Source organism: Daphnia pulicaria, chromosome 4 (genome assembly GCF_021234035.1).
Source record: "Daphnia pulicaria isolate SC F1-1A chromosome 4, SC_F0-13Bv2, whole genome shotgun sequence".
Classification (NCBI taxonomy): Eukaryota; Metazoa; Arthropoda; class Branchiopoda; order Diplostraca; family Daphniidae; genus Daphnia; species Daphnia pulicaria.
Genome location: NC_060916.1, coordinates 2,840,215 through 2,860,708, shown reverse-complemented (window position 1 = coordinate 2,860,708; position 20,494 = coordinate 2,840,215). Strand labels below are relative to the sequence as shown.

General features: G+C 40.1%; 5 protein-coding genes across 6 annotated transcripts; 3 read left to right on the top strand and 2 right to left on the bottom strand.

Moving 5' to 3' along the window:
- Positions 1–360: 360 nt before the first annotated feature.
- LOC124336134 (fibroblast growth factor receptor 3-like) lies at positions 361–3,590 on the top strand. Its single transcript, XM_046789809.1, has 11 exons — positions 361–513; positions 665–819; positions 894–1,050; positions 1,134–1,279; positions 1,418–1,634; positions 1,706–1,830; positions 1,909–1,984; positions 2,075–2,299; positions 2,372–2,598; positions 2,655–2,774; positions 2,842–3,590. The coding sequence occupies exons 1-11, from the start codon at positions 435–437 to the stop codon at positions 3,277–3,279; spliced, it is 1,965 nt and encodes a 654-aa protein (XP_046645765.1). The 5' UTR covers positions 361–434; the 3' UTR covers positions 3,280–3,590.
- Positions 3,591–4,048: 458 nt separating this feature from the next.
- Positions 4,049–4,988, top strand: LOC124336473. Its single transcript, XM_046790300.1, has 2 exons — positions 4,049–4,343; positions 4,411–4,988. The coding sequence occupies exons 1-2, from the start codon at positions 4,232–4,234 to the stop codon at positions 4,911–4,913; spliced, it is 615 nt and encodes a 204-aa protein (XP_046646256.1). The 5' UTR covers positions 4,049–4,231; the 3' UTR covers positions 4,914–4,988.
- A 134-nt stretch (positions 4,989–5,122) lies between these two features.
- LOC124336357 (rhomboid-related protein 4-like) lies at positions 5,123–6,415 on the top strand. Its single transcript, XM_046790132.1, has 2 exons — positions 5,123–5,398; positions 5,466–6,415. Exons 1-2 carry the CDS (start codon positions 5,285–5,287, stop codon positions 6,288–6,290), a joined length of 939 nt encoding a protein of 312 aa, XP_046646088.1. The 5' UTR covers positions 5,123–5,284; the 3' UTR covers positions 6,291–6,415.
- LOC124336011 lies at positions 6,409–12,626 on the bottom strand. Of its 2 annotated transcripts, none has more exons than XM_046789572.1 (11): positions 12,387–12,626; positions 12,217–12,313; positions 11,951–12,148; positions 11,652–11,857; positions 11,301–11,543; positions 11,064–11,189; positions 10,847–10,987; positions 10,485–10,707; positions 8,691–10,411; positions 8,393–8,629; positions 6,409–8,313 (listed from the first exon to the last, which is right to left on the bottom strand). In XM_046789572.1, exons 1-11 carry the CDS (start codon positions 12,588–12,590, stop codon positions 6,544–6,546), a joined length of 5,166 nt encoding a protein of 1,721 aa, XP_046645528.1. In that variant the 5' UTR covers positions 12,591–12,626; the 3' UTR covers positions 6,409–6,543. The 2 variants fall into 2 exon arrangements, with proteins under 2 accessions (XP_046645528.1, XP_046645527.1); XM_046789571.1 differs by having other exon boundaries at positions 6,410–8,313; positions 10,485–10,776.
- A 171-nt stretch (positions 12,627–12,797) lies between these two features.
- On the bottom strand, positions 12,798–19,325 carry LOC124336010. The gene is made up of 11 exons (XM_046789570.1): positions 18,939–19,325; positions 18,764–18,863; positions 18,499–18,702; positions 18,254–18,438; positions 17,953–18,192; positions 17,767–17,886; positions 17,367–17,693; positions 17,007–17,307; positions 15,191–16,944; positions 14,882–15,115; positions 12,798–14,825 (listed from the first exon to the last, which is right to left on the bottom strand). Exons 1-11 carry the CDS (start codon positions 19,143–19,145, stop codon positions 13,095–13,097), a joined length of 5,403 nt encoding a protein of 1,800 aa, XP_046645526.1. The 5' UTR covers positions 19,146–19,325; the 3' UTR covers positions 12,798–13,094.
- Positions 19,326–20,494: the final 1,169 nt, after the last annotated feature.

Here is a 20,494-nt window from a genome sequence, read left to right as displayed (position 1 = left end):
GCGGCGCGTGGTAAGTAGTGACATCTATAATTTTGGTTTGCATCCATAATTAAATTTCACGCAATAGTAAATAACGCATAAAAGTCAGCTTAATGTATGTAGAAAGTTTTGTGTGGCTAAATAAACAGAGAAAATAATGGTGTTAGTTTCTATAAATCGTCCTTGTCGCCCTGTCCATCAATTTAAATGTTTTTAAGTTGCGCTTTTCTCATTAGCCAATAACCGGTCAGCTGCTCGTGTGCCAAAAATTGGTGTCGTTGATAATATGTTTGATAGATTGAAAACGGGTGCTTGCCGGTTGGGTCTCGAGATGGTATAGGATAGTGACACAGTTGATTTATGGACATTAATGGACCAATATTGAAGATTAGCGGTCTTGTTCAATATAGGCTAGTAAGCTGTAAGTAAAGTGAATAATTATTGCGTCAAACAAAATGAGTTTTCAACGTCGTGCTTATTTCTATCAAAATTCAAATTTAGCGAAAAAGTCTGCGCTGATTCTCATCACCTCAAGTAAGTCAATAATCTTTCGTGTTCCGAATCTTCCGTGCTCTAACAGAATCAAAGGCTTATTACTATAATAATTATCAGTGAATATCATTCAATTTTAAATAACTTTTCATTACATTTATCGTCTTCTATAACGAATTTTTGAAACGCTCAGTTAGCTTGTCGTTTGGAGTAGCCGCGCCACCGCTGAAACCATCGTTGCCTAACAATTTAGAAGATCATAGAATCAGTGAAAAACCATTCACAATCAATTGTATAAGTCACGATGCCAGCTTCACTTGTCCGATAAATTTCAATCTGAAAATCAAGGTAAAAAAAAAATAACACTAAGACTCTTTCAAAAAAGAACCTGCGTTATTGTCTAGCTTGATCATTACAAACAGAATAAATCCCACAACGGTCGTTTTTTGGTTAGCATTAAAAAAATTAATGGTATCTTCAATGCCAACTTGGCAGTACAAAAAGGAAGCTATTTAAAAACGGGGTCGTATAGTTGCCGAACAAAGACGTCAAATCATTACATTTACATTTTCGTTGAAGGTATAAAATATTCCTTTACTATACTTAAACTGTATTACATCCTTGATTGACTCAGAAGTAAGCAGAGACACTTATTTTGTTAGATCCGTATCATTTGTTTCCAACCATGAAACCTGTTTACCAAATTGATGGGGTTGAATCCGTAATTCCGTGCAAGCCGACACATCCGGTCGTCAGGATTCAGTTACTCCAAAAGATTTTCCTGAAAAACACGACGGACTTGAACACGGTAAGTTCATCTTCAAACATCATCTGATATTCAGCGGCACTTTCGTCCTAAACAGCTAATCGAAAGTTTAAGTGGAACAAAAACATCGTGTTGTTGTTCGTGAAATGTGTAACCTGTTGCATGTTTTTCGGCACTCAGACGAGGATCGTCTGCCCGCCTAAGGAAAAGCAGGATGCCAAAGATAAGATTTGCCGAATTTCGACACATGATGCGCTTCAGGGATTCCGTTTATTGGACCCAGCTCAAATAGCGAATGTTGAGGGTATCTATGAATGTCGGGCGGAAAAACGATCATTTAACGTGTCAGAAATTCAATGGGGTGTACGATTTAAAATCATCCCCTGTCCAGACGACGGTATAAACGAAGCTATTTTGTATATTGTATCAAATCCTTTCCAACCTATCTGAGCAATCTTTTATTTTTAGAACGACCTCCCGCAACAGAATCGGAAACGGGCGATTTTCAATTTTCGACGTCGTTTATTCTTTCTTCAACAATTGCATTTCTTGGATTTATTACTCTGTTTAGCTTGGCGATAGTTCTGATCAAGGTGCAATAAAGAACTTTTTCTTATTCAAATTAAATCAAACATTTTACGGGGAAATTAATAACGTTGAATGAATTAAAGATTAAATTAGAATCGCGAGAAAAAGAAACGGCTGAAGACCCTCGCTGGGAATTCCCTCGATGTCGTTTAAAATTACGTAAGTGAAATTGTATACTTAATTTTCGTCGTTTTGCTTTAATTTTTTTAATTGGAGTATTCTAACTAATTTTAATGAATAATTCAACAGAATCTCAATTGGATGTCGGTTGCTTTGGACGCATCCTGAAAGCAGAAGCAAAAGGGATCGTACCCAATGAACCCGTGACTACAGTGGCGGTAAAAACTGTTCATTCAAATGACGACTTTAAAGCTAAACACGGTCTGCTAGAGGAATTCAAAATTTTGTCCCAACTTGGACGTCACCTCAATATCGTCCATCTTCTAGGCGCCTGCACAAAATACACGAATAAAGGTGAAGCATATAATTATTGACAAAATAACAACTTTTGAAAATAATAAAATCATTCCTGATTTGATTTCGCAGAACCTTTGTTGATCGTCTTCGAGTATTGCCCGTTCAGTAATTTGCGTGCACATCTGATAACTTTTCGTCACAGATTTTTCGGCGAATTGAACGAATCCGGGAACCTGATGCCTCGGAATCATTTTCACGGTCAAAATAATACCGAGAACCGCACTTTCAGCACTCGCAATCTCATTTACTGGGCATATCAAATTTCTCGCGCTATGGCATATCTTGTTGTCAAAAAGGTATTACACTTAAGTCGTTAAATTCGTCAAACAGTAAATGATTGTTTAAAACGTAGGTTTTACATAGAGATTTAGCGTTACGTAATATCCTTCTTACCGCTAATAACATTGTTAAAGTGTCGGATTTCGGCATGTCACTACAAACTCATTCCGGCACTGAATCCCGGAATAACGAAGTATGTAGCACTGCTATTTTCAGTATATTCTTAATGTAAATTCAAAATTGTCATATTACTTAACCAGGAGTTGTTACCAATTAAATGGATGGCGATTGAAGCGCTGAAAGATGGGCTATTCAGCCATCAGTCTGACGTGTGGTCCTTTGGTGTGGTTCTGTGGGAACTGTTCACCTTGGGGGAAACACCATATACCGTGTACGCCAAGGCGAACAAAGATTTCTTGGTACGAATTTTGTTGATGGGGAGGCGACTCAAAAAACCCACAAACGCACCCGAGTTTGTCAGCGCGATCATGTATTCCTGTTGGCGCTCGGAACCTCTACAACGACCCATTTTCCACGAGCTGGAAAAGATGTTTTACGCCCAACTGGAACCTCATGCCGTGCTCGAGCTAATGAAATTGGATGAAAATTACATCAAAATGAGCAGGGAACGAGATATGGAAACGGATACTCCCTGTTGCATTAACATGGCCAAACATGATTCAAATGGTTTTGATTGATTGTAATTGTACACCGAAGCTTATGGATTGGTTTTCTCTTTCCTCTCTTATTTTAGCTTATTGCATACCATATTACGTTACATGCAGATATCTTTTTTGGTTTAATTTTGAACATCTATATTTTATGATTTCTTATATAACTTCCGTTTTATTGATTCCCTAAATATAACCCTAGTTATCAACTTGCTTAATTTTTATCCGATTTTCAATTAATTTCTTATCAACCAATGCAATCTTACGAAAAAATTATACTTTACGGACGATTTACTGGTATAGAACTTATATATAGGACTTCAGATGACTATAAATGTAGATACCGTCGGAGACCATTTACTTTTACTCCAAATAAACTAAGTTAAATTATTTCTTCTTAAAACCCAGTGGAAAATAGTGCCGTAGAACGGAAAATAAATTTTTAAGTAAGTTATAAGATAAAAGGTTATTGCGAATATTTTCCGTTATGAATTTATTGTCCTACGCAGGTCGGGATATCGTACGGTTACTGACCTATGGAACGATTGGGAACGTTGACCTTTTGCGGATGCTGACCTGCCGAACGCTGACCTATTTTTAGACCGCTTATTTTCCAGAACCTCATTGACCTATCTCAACCACACAGATCGCTATCAAGTCTGGCTTCCAGTGCAAAAGCCTTGGGGTGAATTTAATTCACGTACGCCTTTTAGGATCTATGTCTATTCAGTCAAAAACTTAACATGAAAGGTCGACCATATACCTTACAAAAGGCAAACAGATCCAATTTCGTTTGTATAAGTGAACTTGTTGAAGAACGCGAGTCTTACTTCTTAAGAGCGAGCTGAACATTGTCCGCGAAACATATAGTACCTGTGGTATAAAAGGATAGAGAGTCAGTCGCAAGTGTCCTTCCCAAGAACACTATAGCAGAAGTAAAAGCTCGTTAAGACTTAGTGCGCTGCAATCCCATTTTAAAATGGCCAACAATTCCAACTTGCGAACCGCGGGTTTCGTTCTATTGTTCGTGTTGCTGCTGATTGTGACTAATTCAGAAGGAGCAGTTATTAAATCCATCGATTCCAACCAAAGTATAATGACACAATCAGTTGAATTGCTACAGCGGTTTTATAGAATTTATTGTACTTTTTATTTCAGATTCTTTATTGGTAAAACATGGTGAGAAAACCAGTAAAGACCCACTGGCAATTGAAAATAAAGCAGCATCTGAGATCCTTGGCATAACCGATCCTACTTTAGCCTCAGCAAGCGATATGGCAGAGTTTCTTCTATCGATTGTTGCCAACGTATTGACAATCTGGGGATTCGGACAACAGCAAGATACTAATAGGCAAGCAGCCATTGACAAAGAAACGGAAGAAACTCAAACCACCAAATTAGTTGGAAAATGGAACTCTACTCTGGATGATCTAAACACTCGGATGGACGATATTAAACGGTCATTGCGGGAATTGAATTGCCGGCTGGACGCACCCCAAGCGATCAAAACTAAAGGCGTCGTCAGTCAAGAGTGTTTGCAATATGTGCAACCACTTGTTTTACCTTCGACTAGAATCCTGTTGGCGCCGAAGCAAACAAGTTTGTTAAAGAAAACTGATATTCTGTCAACGCCTCAATATTGGTTAGGACTGAGGAAATGATTTCAGTTTGTTTAGAATGCCTTTAATTATTATATACTATTTGCCTCTAATGTGTAATGATGCAGTCGTGGATGTTATTTCTTTGGTGAAAATATACGAAACGAATTTTAAAAATGTAATACAAAACTGAAAACTTAAATCAATTCTTGGCGCTTTTTTCTTTCTACAGTTTAAATTCAATACTAGATGGCGCTGAACGCACTGCAACATGTAAACAAACTGATGCAACCATCACAGTGATGACGATAAGTTGTGTCTTAAAATCATCTTGTCAGTGTGTATGCTGCCCAAAAGACTAAAACACTCACACACACGTTGAATGATACTCGTTTAGTTATAACTGCCGGAACGACATCTTTCAAATCCGAGAAATGGCAAGACAACGAAGAGGAATCGAAATGGGTGTGTTGTTACTCATGTGGCAACTGCTCAACACTGGGCTGGAAACATTTCCACCAGTTACAATTTTAGTGGTGGCAGGCCAGGTAATGGTTTATTGATGGTTGCATGATTAAATTTGGTTGATTAATATTGTCACCTCTTTCATTTCAGGTTTGCTTATTTATGGGTTTGATACCGGTTTCATGGGATGCTGGTGGGGTCTGCCTTAGTGCCCAGGCTGTATTGAAGTGGAGGGAGTATGAACGTCTAGTGCTGTCTGCCTTGGAGCATGCTGATGATCTTCATCTCTACTACAATATGCTCTCATTCCTGTCGAAAGGTAGATCATTGGAGAGGCACTTCGGAAGCCCCTACTTTGCCTACCTCTTGAGTGTGTTCACCGTGCTGACTAGTGTCACCTATGTGGGACTGGAAGTGCTATTAAGTGAATTGCTTCATGACAAACAGCACTATAAAACATGTGCCATTGGATTTTCTGGAGTCATATTCGCCCTTAAAGTCTTGACGACATCTTACTGGGAAAGCGGATATCGTAGGTACTTTGGTATCCGCGTCTCTGGGAAGTACGCTGTATGGTTGGAATTGATTGCAATTCAGCTGATGGTTCCCAACACCTCGTTTGTGGGCCACTTGGCCGGCATTTTAGTGGGCGTTGCCTACACTCAAGGGCCTTTAAAGTTCATCATGGATCTTCCCATTGACGCCATTGGATTTGTGAGTGGCCCGCAAATGGCTCAGCCGCGTAGTTACAGTGACTGGGGCTCGGGAGTGAGTGGATACGGAGCTGCTCAGCCGAGTACTTATGGGTGGAGAGTTGGGAGTGACATCAACGATGCCGATTATGATGAAGCAATAAGACGAAGCTACGAGACTCTTCAAAATGAAGACACACCCAGAACTTTCAACCCGGATGATATGCAACCAGATCAAGATGAGATCAGAAGAAGAAGGTTAAATCGTTTTAATGTCTCATAATTAAGTTTATCATTATTCAGGCGCGTACACTCAGCTGGTCTTAACTCTTTGATTGGTGTGATCTGTAATATAAGTTTCATCCATCCTGTACTAATTGAGCCAATACATTTGTGATAATTGCAAAACAAGTTTTTATTGAAATGTAAGAACAGGACATTCATTTTCTTCCAATATTATCATAGCAGTTAATATAGTGATAAATCCTTAAAATATTAGAGGTCATCGTGATAAAAGGAAATTGTTGGAAGCAATCTTAGATAATATTTGTAGTCGCTTCTCGTTGAGCTTCTCGAACTTCCATCTGGAATGGCACTACCGCAACGTACTGAAAATCGCCATCGGCAGAAAATGTTGAAGTGAAATCATTTCTAGATGTAAAGGTCGTAGAACATGACTCGTAGTTTCCAGTAGTTTTGGACTGGGCTGAAGATTTGCTTTTTGATTCCAACGGTCGGCTCTCTGACTTGCCAAGACCAAAACATTTCAGCCACAGTTTACGTGCAGATGGATCCCTACCAACATAGAGGACGAAGATGATGAAGCCCTGCAGAGATGATGTTATACAAAACAAATAGGAGAAAATCACGCCATTGGTTGCGCCGATAGCGAAAAATCCGAAAATCCAATTGAGTCCCAACAAAACAAAATTCAGGAAGGAAGCCAAAAGTTTATCTCTCATCAGTTTACTTTCGGTCTGATTGGTGCGCAGTCCACGTCCGGCGGCGATAATGCTCCTAACCACCAAGACGAATATGGTCAGATTTATTAACATGAGAAAGACCAGAGGGCCCAGCACTGCCGAATAAAAGGCGATTGGGTGACTTAACCAACAATACTCTTCGCTTCCTGTGTACGAATCCACGTCATAAATAAGAACAGAAGCGACGGGAATAATTGGAAAACCCCACGCTACGATTGACGCTTTCAACAAAAACCGAGGCATGTAATCTCCAAACACTTTGACGAATCGCTGATATTGATGATAAGCTTCAACCGTCATCCAGCAAAAACCAGACAACAGGAAGTAGTGCAAGAATATGCCAACTAATCGGCAAACGTCAACGTTTTTGACCGAATTTACACCGAAGAATGTCAAGAGTAAAAATATTAAGGCTGCTGATAATTGAAACAGGATTTTGTGACCCAGAGGTTTCCGCCATGACGGGAATAAGATGAATGTAGCCAAAATGAGTGACAGTCCTAATATAGAAGCTGAAGAACCGATAAGAGTAATGACGCTTAAAATATGCCCATGAACAGTGCACTGCAGTTCTTTCTCCGAGCGACTGATGAGAAGAGTGAAGGTGGACAAGTGATTGCACAGACAAATTTCCATGCCGTTTTGATCTGTGCCTTCGTACCAGCATCCGTCGGTAGACCAACCACCATTCCCTGAATCCATTTGATTGTCCCAATACACGCAGCGGAGGAGGTGTTTGTCTTCTTCCGGAGTCGAACAATTCGGCTTGAATAAAATTTTAATCGGTTTATGCATATGTAGTCGGGCTGGAGCAGGATTCAGACAAACTTGAACCATTCCGCCATTTCCAGTATACAAATCCTCACTTTGCGACCATCCGTCTCGTTGAGATGCATCAGGTGTAAAAACTTTGGATTTAAATTCTCCGGTCGCTGCTGCAGCGTCAACTAATCGGGTGTTGGGATAAGCGATGAACGTAACCTGCTCCTTCTCGGATATTTCTTGGAATGGAAGATAGACAACAGCGTTTGATTTCTCGATCTCTTCATTTGTCGGATATGACGAAAGAATCCTTGCTTCAACAATGGTCTTTTTGATGGTTGTCACAGTAAATCCGATAACGTTGCTGTCGTTCACACGATTCCACGATCCTGCCGCTATGCATGGCTCTTTCACTGGGAAGTTTCGCTGTGATGTAGTACTTTCGACGGAATCTGTCACGTCGATTGTAGCCAGCATTTTTTCGGTTGCCTGAGCCAAATTCGAAGAAAATGGAGACGACTTTTGAGCCCCAATTAGGATATCCGTCTTTACATCGTTTATCTATAATTAAATGCAAAAATATACGTTGATTGTGGGAATTCCTAAAAGTTAAATACACACAATGTTGCTAAAACTTTACTTCCTTAATGATGGCTATCATGTTGCGGAGGTTATCTTCTTTTGGGTCCTCACTAAAGTAAGAACAGCTTTGCACTAAAGTTTTCCCAAGTAAATCTACTTCAGCTACAATGGGATTCCAATCGCTGATGTTTTGACGAATGGTCTCTAGAGTTTGACTTGAGTTATTCGTGTTAATGTTAGCAAGTATCTGGAAAAATCCTGAAGTTTCAACACATAGTGATCCATTTGCATCCGACTAAAATAAACAAAGTTAAAGACAAATGTAAATCTTTGTTTGGAATTTATTAAGAAAAAACCTTATTTGTATTCCTATCTAGCGATTCCCAATAAAGGCCGCTGGAACGATCACCAAGGCATCGCCGTCTTAGCATGACCCCGTCTTGTGTGACACAATGTGGGGCTGAAGCGACTCTGGACCCCACAGTTGATTGCGGCCAATGAAGTTCGTCAGTCAAGTTCCGTGGTTGACCTGAAAATCCAATTAATTCCCCGTTGGTCGACGTTATCTCCCCTTGGCAGAAATCTGTCGATCGCACGCTCAGAAAATCGAGATCGGCTCCGGGTGGTCTAACATCACTACTGCTGTTGAACTTTTCAGAAAAGAACTTGCGAACATTCTCCATAATAGTTGCCTCGTCGTCGGGTGACCAAGGATTACCGTACCCATCCATTCTTCCCATTAAGGAATTCCGATTTATGAGAATGCGATACTTGACAAGCAAATGCTGGTTGGGAAAAGGTTCGGATTCAAACGCCACGGGTTCAGAAGCAGAGAGTAAACTATCCGTGTAAAGAGGATAGAGTTTGACGAATTCTCGGACGAACATGTCATGTAAGGATCGTTTGAAGGCTGCCCTTTGACTGCTACTAGCTTCAAAAGTTGCGTCGTGAATTTCACTTGAGTAATTTACAGTTCGATGTCGTAGCCACATAATTAGAGAATAAAATGATTCGTTTCCGTATGGTTTGTCAGAGATAATCCATGAAGCACGTATAGTTTCAGGTGACCATTCGTCCCAGGTTTCGCAACTAATTTCTGCCGTTTGCCATTCCATGGCGCCAGGAATATCAGACTCGTTTACTTTGTGATTTATCACGGCGTTGCTAGAATTGAAAATCTCGGTTGAGATGGAATTGTCAAAGAAACAAATTACCCCGGATGGAGCGGATTCAGTCGAGGTTTTGTTCATTTCACATTCTATCGGTGGAGATTCAATTGGATTTTTATCTTCGGTATTGAGTAAATCCTTTTCCTTGTTCAGCATTTCAGGCCGATATGTGTTGTCCAGACGAATTTCAGGAACTTTTTCTTGCAGGGGAATTATTTCCTTTTGGCAAATAAAAGCATTAAGGCGAGCCTCAACGGGCCAGACTTTCCACTTGATCCTAGAAGATGTGTGGATCTCATTGGCAGCAATCTCCGGCAAAACTATTAAAGAGACTCCGTAAGTGTCTTTATAAAGGCTTGCATTTCCAATATCCAGTCCAGTTTCCTTCCCGTAATTCCAATCAGATTGATCTATCCATTTGAATCCGTTGTCGCTCCTCTTTAATCCAATCCAAAAATCGGACGTTTGAATAAGATCGTCGATAGAGAAGATGTTGAATAAAACTGCTAGTGCCGATGGTTGACTGGCTATAGCAAGTCGCGCACCGTGATGTTTTTCACATTCAGTTTCAGCTTCGTCGAATGTTGAATTTGTTTCGGAGCTGTTAAATATTTTATAACACAAATTCCTGTCAGAAATTAACGTAGAAGTTAACCAGCCCGACGGGCACTGGCCGCGCAATGCAAAATTCCTGTTCGACTCTTGGAATTGAGATTCGTTCCATTTCATTTTGGGTCTCACGCAAATCATAGGGAAGGCGTTCTGGCAAGAGACGCTTTTCAACGATTTGGTTTCGGTGTCTAATGCCAAACAAGATAGCGAAGCATTGAGCTGGCTCCAATCAGCCTGCAATCCCGAACGATTGACAATCGATTTCATTTCATCACCCCACGAGCTTCCTTGAAGACCTGATACAATTAATACACCAAATTAATTACTGGATATAGTAAATAATATTTTTAGCATTATTATGTAGGCTACTTGTAAAATTCCAGGGCCAAACAGGCCAAAGCGGCCCAAGAGTCGTCCTTCTTTGCACCGGAAGCCACAATTCTTTAAATTTTATGGTCGAATACTTGCTGAGGTGTTTGTTCTGGTCCAGCCAATCAAGTGAGAACTTTATCCAACCCAATAAATCCCACGAAACGTCCGTTTCGTCATTTTGGTAATCAGCTGTGCATTGAGTAATACTCTTGGAGAAATGCTGGGGAGGAATTATTTTAACACATCGTTTCTTGTACTTGTCAAAAGGAGTCATGCAGCTAACAAAATTCTAATTTTGGTCCATTAAATAATAATTACATTACACATGCATAAATAAGGTAGAACAAAAAGTGACTTACTATAGCGGCCTGTTTCCTGTCATTAACCATAGTCATTGTAATGTTCGTAATCCAGTCAAAAGTTTGTTTTTCTGATTCGTCGATAAAGTCGATATTCCTTAGTAAATAGGTGGGCAAATGTTGAGGAATATCGTCTTCGCCCTTGCGTTAAAATAAATGTCGTATGCAGCGTTACAATCACAAATTTAATATAATTTAGTTTTAGCGCTACAGCTACCAGAGGTCCGATTTGAGCGTAGAAACGGAATGTGTCGATAAAACTGTTGTTAACATGCGGAACGAATTGCGGTAAGTCAATATGAATAGATGGTACCACTTTACTTGTTGAATATTGATCTTTCAGCTAAACATGAATCCGGGTTAATGTGGACAACATACAATGGACAAAAAATTAATTTAGATATTGCAGAAATGTATGAAAAAATAAAAATTATAATAATAATTAAAAAAATACCCGATCCTTCATTTTATTTTTTATGAATATTTTGGCCTGCGCAAAATCCATAAGAATAATAGACCTATTCGTAATCAATTCGATTCGTACGGTAAGAAATTGTCGTGAAGACAAAATAATTTCTTCTGATCGGTATGTTTTCCCCGTAGAAAAACAAAAAATTTCACAGGCTACTTTTCCGAGCCAGTTCACAATCAAAGTATTGTTATCTGTGCGTGCTAAAGTCTCTTCGCCAAACAAATACTGGATCGAGGATTGAAAAATATGTTATAGGAACAATACATAATAATTAATAAACAATAAAAATGTACCCAAAGTATAATACTGTATATAGATAGAACTACTCGATACCTTTTTTCCATCACCATCTGGTTTGTAGGCTCCGTTTTTAAGCCAACGGTAGTGCGTCTTTGAACATTTTGCCAGCGTATCGTTTGATACTGTACAGTGCAAATTGAAATTGGATTCGCTTGATGGCTCGATTAAAAATAAATCCGAATGTTTAATCCTCGAAAATTCTCCCATCGGAAGCAATTCAGGCAAAGTATTATTTATTTCTGTACGTATCACAAAAATTAGATGTTAGAAAAATTAATTATTCAAAAAATCGGACACAATTAAAACTCAATAAATTTGACAAATATCTATACCTAGTAAAGTCGTATTTTTCGGAAAGTATTCCTCGTTGACTGTTAACGGCCTGACGCAGATAAAATTGAGTCGTGATGAACACTTCATTAACTTGAGGGAGTTGTCTTTATTTTGCGTGTAGCAAAATTGGCCCTCAAAGCTTTTCGTTTTCAAGTATTTAGTTTCCTCACTAATTGCGGTTATGTTTGTTTCTTCATCTAAAGCAGGACGAGAAAATATTAAATAACAAGAAGTCCTCATTCAAATAGGTATTATATGAAATTACGTGGGACATGAGTCATCCACTGAAGCCGACTTTCTACCCATCCCAAACCTATCCACAATCTTGTTGATGAAGACCAAATCGGGGAACTACGAATTAACTAAAATATATCAAACAAATTGCTATTTCGATAATGCGGAAAAAGTAATCAAATAATAACGAAACAATGTAACCTTGAAATCGTTTGAATGACTTAGGCCTCCACTACGCTGGAAGCAGTATGCGGAAGCTTCGTGCCAAGAAAGACGCATCGGAGGAGTCAAAAAGCAAAGATCCGTTCCTGTTGAACAATTCCAAGGTTGAGCAACTTCCAGCGGCTGGGCCGCACTAGAGATTACGATGAATGCGATAATGTAGCAGAACAGATCCTGATTCATTTTTTTTTTCAATACTAGCAACCAGGATTGTTGAATTAAGTACACTGTTACTGGCAAAAGTTTTTGAACAACTGTTTACAAATTTCGGTATGTTTTCTCATTTTGTCTCTTGGCTTTGATTAAGCAAATCTTTGCATAGTTCCTTGTCAGTTATCAAGACCACATCCTTCCGCTTCTAATGTTTAATAAAAATTACCTTCACGACCGTTCACGACCAGATTTTAAGAGCAAGGTCTCCGTTTTAAACAAAATGAAATAGAAATCCTATAACACAGCGGCAGAGTAAATTACAATTAACCTATTGTAATTTGTCCTGCGCGTTCTATTGTCTTGAGTGTAACCAGTGTCGACTACACGTTATATTGAAGAAATTCAATGTATGATTCAAGATACACAATAGTTTTGGCATGAATAATGTTATTACATCAGTTTGCATTCTTTGTTGGTTGTCGTTGATCTACTCGAACTTCAATGCTACAAGGGACTGCCATAACGTGTTCAAAATCAGAAGTCAGAAGAAGTTCTCAGAGGAGAAGTGGGACAATTATCTGTTGTGGTAGTAGTAAAACCCGACTCGGACCTTACATCATAGTAGAACGCACTATTTCCAGATTTCGAATCAGGGAATTTAGCTTGGAGGATATTCGACCAATTCCTAAACTTTGACGCGATAACTCCGATAAACATAAACCAATGCTTACGTGCAGATGGATCCCTACCAACATAGAGGACGAAGATGATGAAGCCCTGTAGAGATGATGTTATACAAAACAAGTAGGAGAAAATCACGGCATTGGTTGCGCCGATAGCGAAAAATCCGAAAATCCAATTGAGTCCCAACAAAACAAAATTCAGGAAGGAAGCCAAAAGTTTCTCTCTGATCTGTTTACTTTCGGACTGATTGGTGCGCAGTCCACGTCCGGCAGCGATAATGCTCCTAACCACCAAGACGAATATGGTGAGATTTATTAACATGAGAAAGACCAGAGGGCCCAGCACTGCCGAATAAAAGGCGGTTGGATGACTTAACCAACAATACCCTTCGCTTCCTGTGTACGAATCCACGTCATAAATAAGAACAGAAGCGACGGGAATAATTGGAAAACCCCACGCTACGATTGACGCTTTTAACAAAAAACGAGGCATGTAAGACCCAAACACTATAACAAGACGTCGATATTGATGATAAGCTTCGACCGTCATCCAGCAAAAGCAAGACACCAGAAAGTAGTGCAAAAATATGCCAACTAATCGGCAAACGTCAACGTTGTCGACTGAATCCACACCGAAGAATGTCAAGAGTAAAAATATTAAGGCTGCTGATAATTGAAACAGGATTTTGTGACCCAGAGGTTTCCGCCATGAAGGGAATAAGATGAATGTAGCCAAGATGAGAGACAGTCCTAAAATGGAAGCTAACGAACCGATAATAGTTATGATATTTAAGACTCCTCCATGAACAGTAGACTGAAGTTCTTTCTCCGAGCGACAGACGAGAAGAGTGAAGGTGGACAAGTGATTGCACAGACAAATTGCCATGCCGTTTTGATCTGTGCCTTCGTACCAGCATCCGTCGGTAGACCAACCGCCATTCCCTGAATCCATTTGTTCGTTCCAAAACACACAGCGGAGGAGGTGTTTGGTTTCTTCCGTAGTTTTAGATTTCGGTCGGAATAAAATTTTGATGGGTTTATGCAGTTGGGGTGGAGCAGGATTTAGACGAACTTGAATCATTCCGCCATTCCCAGTATACAAATCTTCACTTCGCGACCATCCATCTGGTTGAGATAAGTCATAAGCGAAAATGGGAGAAGAAAACTTTCCGGATGCTGCCGAAGCGTCAACTAGTCGGGTGTCAGGGAAAGCGGTGAACGTTATTTGCTCCTTCGCAGTATCGAACTGTTGGAACGGGAGGATGGCAGCGACGTTGGAATCTTGAATATCTGCATAACTCGCTGTCGAAGTCAAAACAGTCGATTTAATAATAGCGTTGCCATTTGTTGTGATGGTAAATCCCATAATGGTCTCATTTTCATTCAAACGATCCCACGATGCCGCCGCCACAAACGGCAATTCTAATTTGAATCTTTGGGATGTCATCTCTCTATCAAATGGTTTGTTGACTTTATTCGTATTGATTCGGGCAAATAGATTTTCAATTGCCCCCGCCAAATTCGAAGAGAAGGAAGGAGAATGCTGAGCTCGAATCAGTGTGCCCGTGTCCAAATTGTTAATCTATTTAGATATTATGGCATTAGTATAGATAGAATTAATCTATTTTATTGTTTTACTTGTTGAATGATGATTTCGAGATTCAAAAGATCTTCTTCGTTGAGATCGCCCTCTATGTAGTGAACGCTTCTGAATAAGGACTGAGCCAAAAGATCAATTTCTGCTATACTGGGATTCCAATCGGTGATGTAATGCCGAATCTCATGCAAAATCTGGCTCGAGTTTTCCATGATCATCGAAGCAAGAAGCTGTTTGAAAAGTGGCGATGTTTCAACACATAGTGAGCCACCAGACTGGAAGAATAAAAAAAACTTTTGAGAATAATACAAATATTAACGATACAAATGAACATTGAACATTTATCACACCTTAGTACTATCGAGCGATTCCCAATAAAGGCCACTGGAACGATCACCAAGGCACTGCCGTCTTAGCATGAGCCCGTCCCGAGTGACGCAGTATGGGGCTGAGGCGACTCTAGAACCCTTAGTTGATTTCGGCCAACTAAGAGTCATCAGGGTCAGGTCATGGTCATCAGTCAACTCATCGGCCATCAGTTCCCTTGGCTGGTGTGAAAATTCAAGAATCTCCCCATTGGTAGACGTTATTTCTCCATGGCAGAAATCTGACGATCGCACGCTCAGAAAATCCAGATCGGCTCCGGGTGGTCTAACATCACTACTGCTGTTGAACTTTTCAGAAAAGAACTTGCGAACATTCTCCATAATAGATGCCTCGTCGTCGGGTGACCAAGGATTACCTTCGGGATTACCGTGTCCGTCCATTAACCATTCCATTAACGGATTCCGATTTATGAGAATGCGATACTTGACAAGCAAATGCTGGTTGGGAAAAGGTTCGGATTCAAACGCCACGGGTTCAGAAGCAGAGAGTAAACTATCCGTGTAAAGAGGATAGAGTTTGACGAATTCTTGGACGAACACGTCATGTAAGGATCGTTTGAAGGCTGCCCTTTGACTGCTACTAGCTTTAAAAGTTGAGTCGTGAATTTCACTTGAGTAATTTACAGTTCGATGTCGTAGCCACACAATTAGAGAAGAAAATGATTCGATTGATGAGATAATCCATGAAGCACGTATAGTTTCAGGTGACCATTCGTCCCAGGTTTCGCAACTAATTTCTGCCGTTTGCCATTCCATGATACCATCAGGAACTTTTGTTTCAATTACTTTGTAATTCATCATGGTGGTGCCGGATTCGTAATCTTCAATTAAATTTGAGTTGTCAAAAAAACAAGACAGCCTAGAAATGAAAAGTGGCTCATTTTTAGTGGCTGAGTTGAGTTCATAGTCTTTCAGCAGAAAATCTTTTGGAGTATCCGCGATTTTAGCTTCTCGTACAACCAAGGGAACAGTTTTCGCTGTAACTAAAGGCCTGTAAGAAATATCTAAATGCATCTGAAGAGTTGCTTCTGGTTGAGGAAATATTTCTTTTTGACAAATAAAACCGTTGAGGCGAGCCTCTTTGGGCCACATTTTCCACTTTAGCGACGAATATTCTAGGATTCCACTTGATGGTTCAGGAATAGTTGTCAAAGAAATTCCGTAACTGTTCCTGTCGTAGGTTCCTCTGTCCACCGCCCATTCAATTCTGTGTTCATAGGTCCAGCTGGACTGATCCATCCATTCAAATCCCTTGCTAGTCTTCTTTAGACCGATCCATAAGTCAGAAATTTCAACAAGCTCTGCCTTAAAGATATTTAGTATAACAGCCAATGTTGAAGGCTGAGCGGCTACAGCAAGTTGTCCGCCGTATTTTTCGCATTCAGTTTCGGCTTCGTCGACTGTGTAAGTCACTTCGCCGTAAAATATCTTGTAGCAGCGATTCCTTTCGGCGATTAGCGAAGACGTTTGCCAGCTTACTGGGCATTGGCCGCTTATGGAAAAGTTCATGCTTGAATTACCGGACTCCGTCGATTTCATTCTGGGTCTAACGCAAACCATGGACAGTTTTGTTTTACAGGAGACACTTTGAAACATTTTGGTTTCGGTGTTTAGCGCCAAACAAGGCAGAGATGCGTTCAGTTTACTCCAATCACTAGGTATACTTGAACTGAAAAAAATCGCTTCAGTCCAGGAATTTCCATTGAGACTAGAAACCGCTGTGCAAAAATTGCCGTTAAGGATTGATTTAAAGGATTTAATTTATTTTAGATATTTAAACCTTTAGTGTCCGCAACATTCCATGGCCAAACAGGTCGCAAAGGTCCAAGAGATGTCCGTCTTTGAATTGGAAGCCATAATAGATTTAAATTCAAAGCCCCGTTTCCACTTTGTTCTTTATTGGCGTCGACCCAATCGAGTGAGAGCTTTATCCAGTCTGATAAATCCCAAATATCATCTACTTGGTCATTTTGGTATTCGGTCATGCATTGAGCTATACTCCTGGAGAATGTCAGTGGCCGAATCATTCTCAGACAGCGGTCCTTGTAATCTCGAAAGGGAGCCATACAGCTTAAACAATCCTAAGAAATTCGATACTAAATACTTTTTTAAAATGAATATTTATTAAGAAACCACTTACTATGGGTAATGTAAAACTTTTGAAACTGGCCGGATTGAACCAATCTGATTTGCACTGCTGCGATGCGTACGAACAGCTGGAATTATCTACAGCTTCGTCTCGAAAATATGAATTAAATCCTCTGCCCAGCGTGACCTGATTGGCGAATACCAAATTTGGACTATCACCTCTCTCGAGGCAGTAATTAAGCATAACCACACTGATATTTTCAAACAATCCCTTATAGTCGTCACGTCCTTTGTCATGAAATTCAATCCAATAACTGACTGGACTGAGAAGGCTTATGCTCCTCAAAAACGTATTTAAACGGAGAGTTCCTTGTGGGTCCTACAGATCGATAAGTTGGATTAAGTGAAGAACAGATATAGGAGTAATACACGACATAATAGATGAAGCATACCATGTTGGCCAGATGAGCATAGAAACTAAAGCTTTTAGTAGAACTCTCAGGATGAGAAAGAAATGGAAGAGAATCCAGTTGAAAATGTGGTACTTGTGAAATAGTTGTTTTATTTCGAAGCTAAAAAATTGATACCGAATGACATTACTCAATAGATAGTAATCCGCGCTCCAATAACATAGATACCTCTGAATGAATGACTTTCTGGAAAAAATTATGCGCCACGGAGAAATCGATAACGGAGCTGAATTGGAATTCCACGCGTAGACTAACAGATTCACGCAAAACTAAAATTGCTTCTTTAGATCTGTACGCTTTTCCTGAACCTGAAGAAGAGCAAAACACTTCACAAGCAACTTTCCCAAGCCAATTCAATATCCAAGATTTTCTTCCTTCTAGGGAAATCTCTCCAGAATCTGAAATTATCTGTATGAAAAGATTATTATCACGCAAAAAATTATTTTTCGTTTTTGTCACTACTATATACCCTAGATCCATAAACTTCCGGTTGATAGGCTCCATTTTTTAGCCATCGGTAGCGTATTGAAGAGCAGTTTGTATTAGGAACTTTACAATACAAACCAAAATATATCTCTGTCGACGGTTCGACTACCAAGAACGGGGAATGAGTCTTGAATTTTCCAGAAGGGATCAATTCTGGTACAATCGCACCTAATATCAAAACTCCATTATTTCGCTGTGATGCTTCTTGTGCTATGAAATTGTAATAACCGTAAGAAGCCATTTGAACTTCTGGAAATTCTTCTCCCACGCTTCTCTTCGCCGGCAGGTATGGCATGATGCACATGTAGTGAAGTTGTTGCTTACAGAAACCCTCAGTAACAATTCCGTTCCGGTTCATAAAATAGCATAACTTACCAGGATCGACTCGTCTTCGAGCATAAGAGGTAGTTACGTTGATATTGGTTTCCTCGTCTAAAACAGTAGCGCGAACCATTGAAGAACAATGCTAAACTATTAAAAAAATTTAACTTACGTGGTATATGAGACATCCATTGGAGCCGTCCATCTACCCACCCCAAACCTGTCCACACCAACATTTCTGATGAAAACCAAATTGACGAATGAAGGATCAGCTATTAAATGCAAACAAAATTAAAAGTCTTAATCAATATAATCCCAAATAAAAACTTAATCAATCAAAGTAATACCTCGAAATGGTCCGAATGAGCAAGTCCTCCATGGCGTTGGAAGCAGTGATCGGAAGCGTCGTGCCAAGAACGGCGCTCTTCAGAAATCACGATGCAAAAACCCGTCCCAGTTGAGCAGTTCCATGATTGCGGAGCCGCATGCGGCGCACCGGCAAAATAGATTAGCAGCAATTTAAAAAAATTGCCGATTAGATCCATTTTGGCCATTAAGATGACTTACAGACGACCGACGGTAAGTCACTAGTATTTTTTCGTAAAACGACGGTTACTTTAACCACCAACGTTCCCAAAACAGATAAAAATTTACTTCGTACTACGTTGTATTATCCAAGAACAAACAATGAGTACCACAATTATCAGCACACCGTCATTCCCACATCCTTCATAAAACCAAGCATTAGGCTACTTGCGTCAGGACAATATTGATTGTATGAGTGAGTATAACACGATCTTAACTGTAAATTTCCCACCACCCACCCATATTTTACAGTTAAGTTGGTTGGGCGGAGCCCGTTATCTATTGTTGCAGTCGCTAATAACAAGGTGATATCATATAAATATTCTAAGATACTTGAACCATGGTGGATGAGAAGAATGGTGGAGTCACGCCATACAATGAAACTGAAACGTATGCTGAGGCAGGCCACTACGGCGCCACCGTCGTTTCTCCCGGTTTCAGAGCTCTTATGGCACATTTACATGTAAGTGAATTTGGAACATTTATTTTTAATAGTTAGAGAGTTATGTTTGTAAATGTACTTAACAAAAAGTAAGTTTATTTATGGGACGATATTTTAAAATTATCATGGAAAGATATTCTCTAAGTCCTAATGTAGAAATTTAAGTTTGAAATGTCGACGTTCGAGGCAGTTATAGAAGGGATGCTGTTTAGAAACCATCTAATCACCTATGTTTTGGTTTTCTCTACCCCTTTCTTGTTTCATCAGCTGTCAGTTTCCCTTGTTTCTAAACAGCATCCAGCATCCAGCACGGATGAGAGAAGGAATGGTGAATAATGTATCGTTCTTTTCCATCAAGCAGACGGATACGGATTTGTGCCATCCGAACCCGTGCGCCAACGGCTCGCCGTGCTTCAACACGCTCGGACTTCTCGGCGGACCCGACTACTATTGCCTCTGTCAGAGCCACTGGCAAGGCAAAAAATGTTCTCGATACCGGCCGCCCCCTCCGCCTCCCCCGCCTCCATCCAGCCCTAGTCTACGTGAGTTTTTCTATTCAAAAAGAAAAGAAAATCTTTTTGTTGTTGTATTTTTGTCTATTTTTCCTGCCCTTGGTTTTCCTTTCAATTCGATTCGATTCATCACGCGGCCATCAAGCCGCGGCGGCTCGGCTCGGCCATCGTGCCGTCTTTGGTGGCAAATCATCCAGAAAAATAGAAAGAGAAAGGGGGCACAAAGAACAAGTGGCATTCCACAGATGACGTGGTGATGATCGGGTTGAAAGAGAAGAAAAAAACGTGATGGAGAGGAGGTGCCGTTTTTGTCGCCCGTTACTTATTGCCTCCCAATTGTCGAGACATTGGAATTGATGGAAAT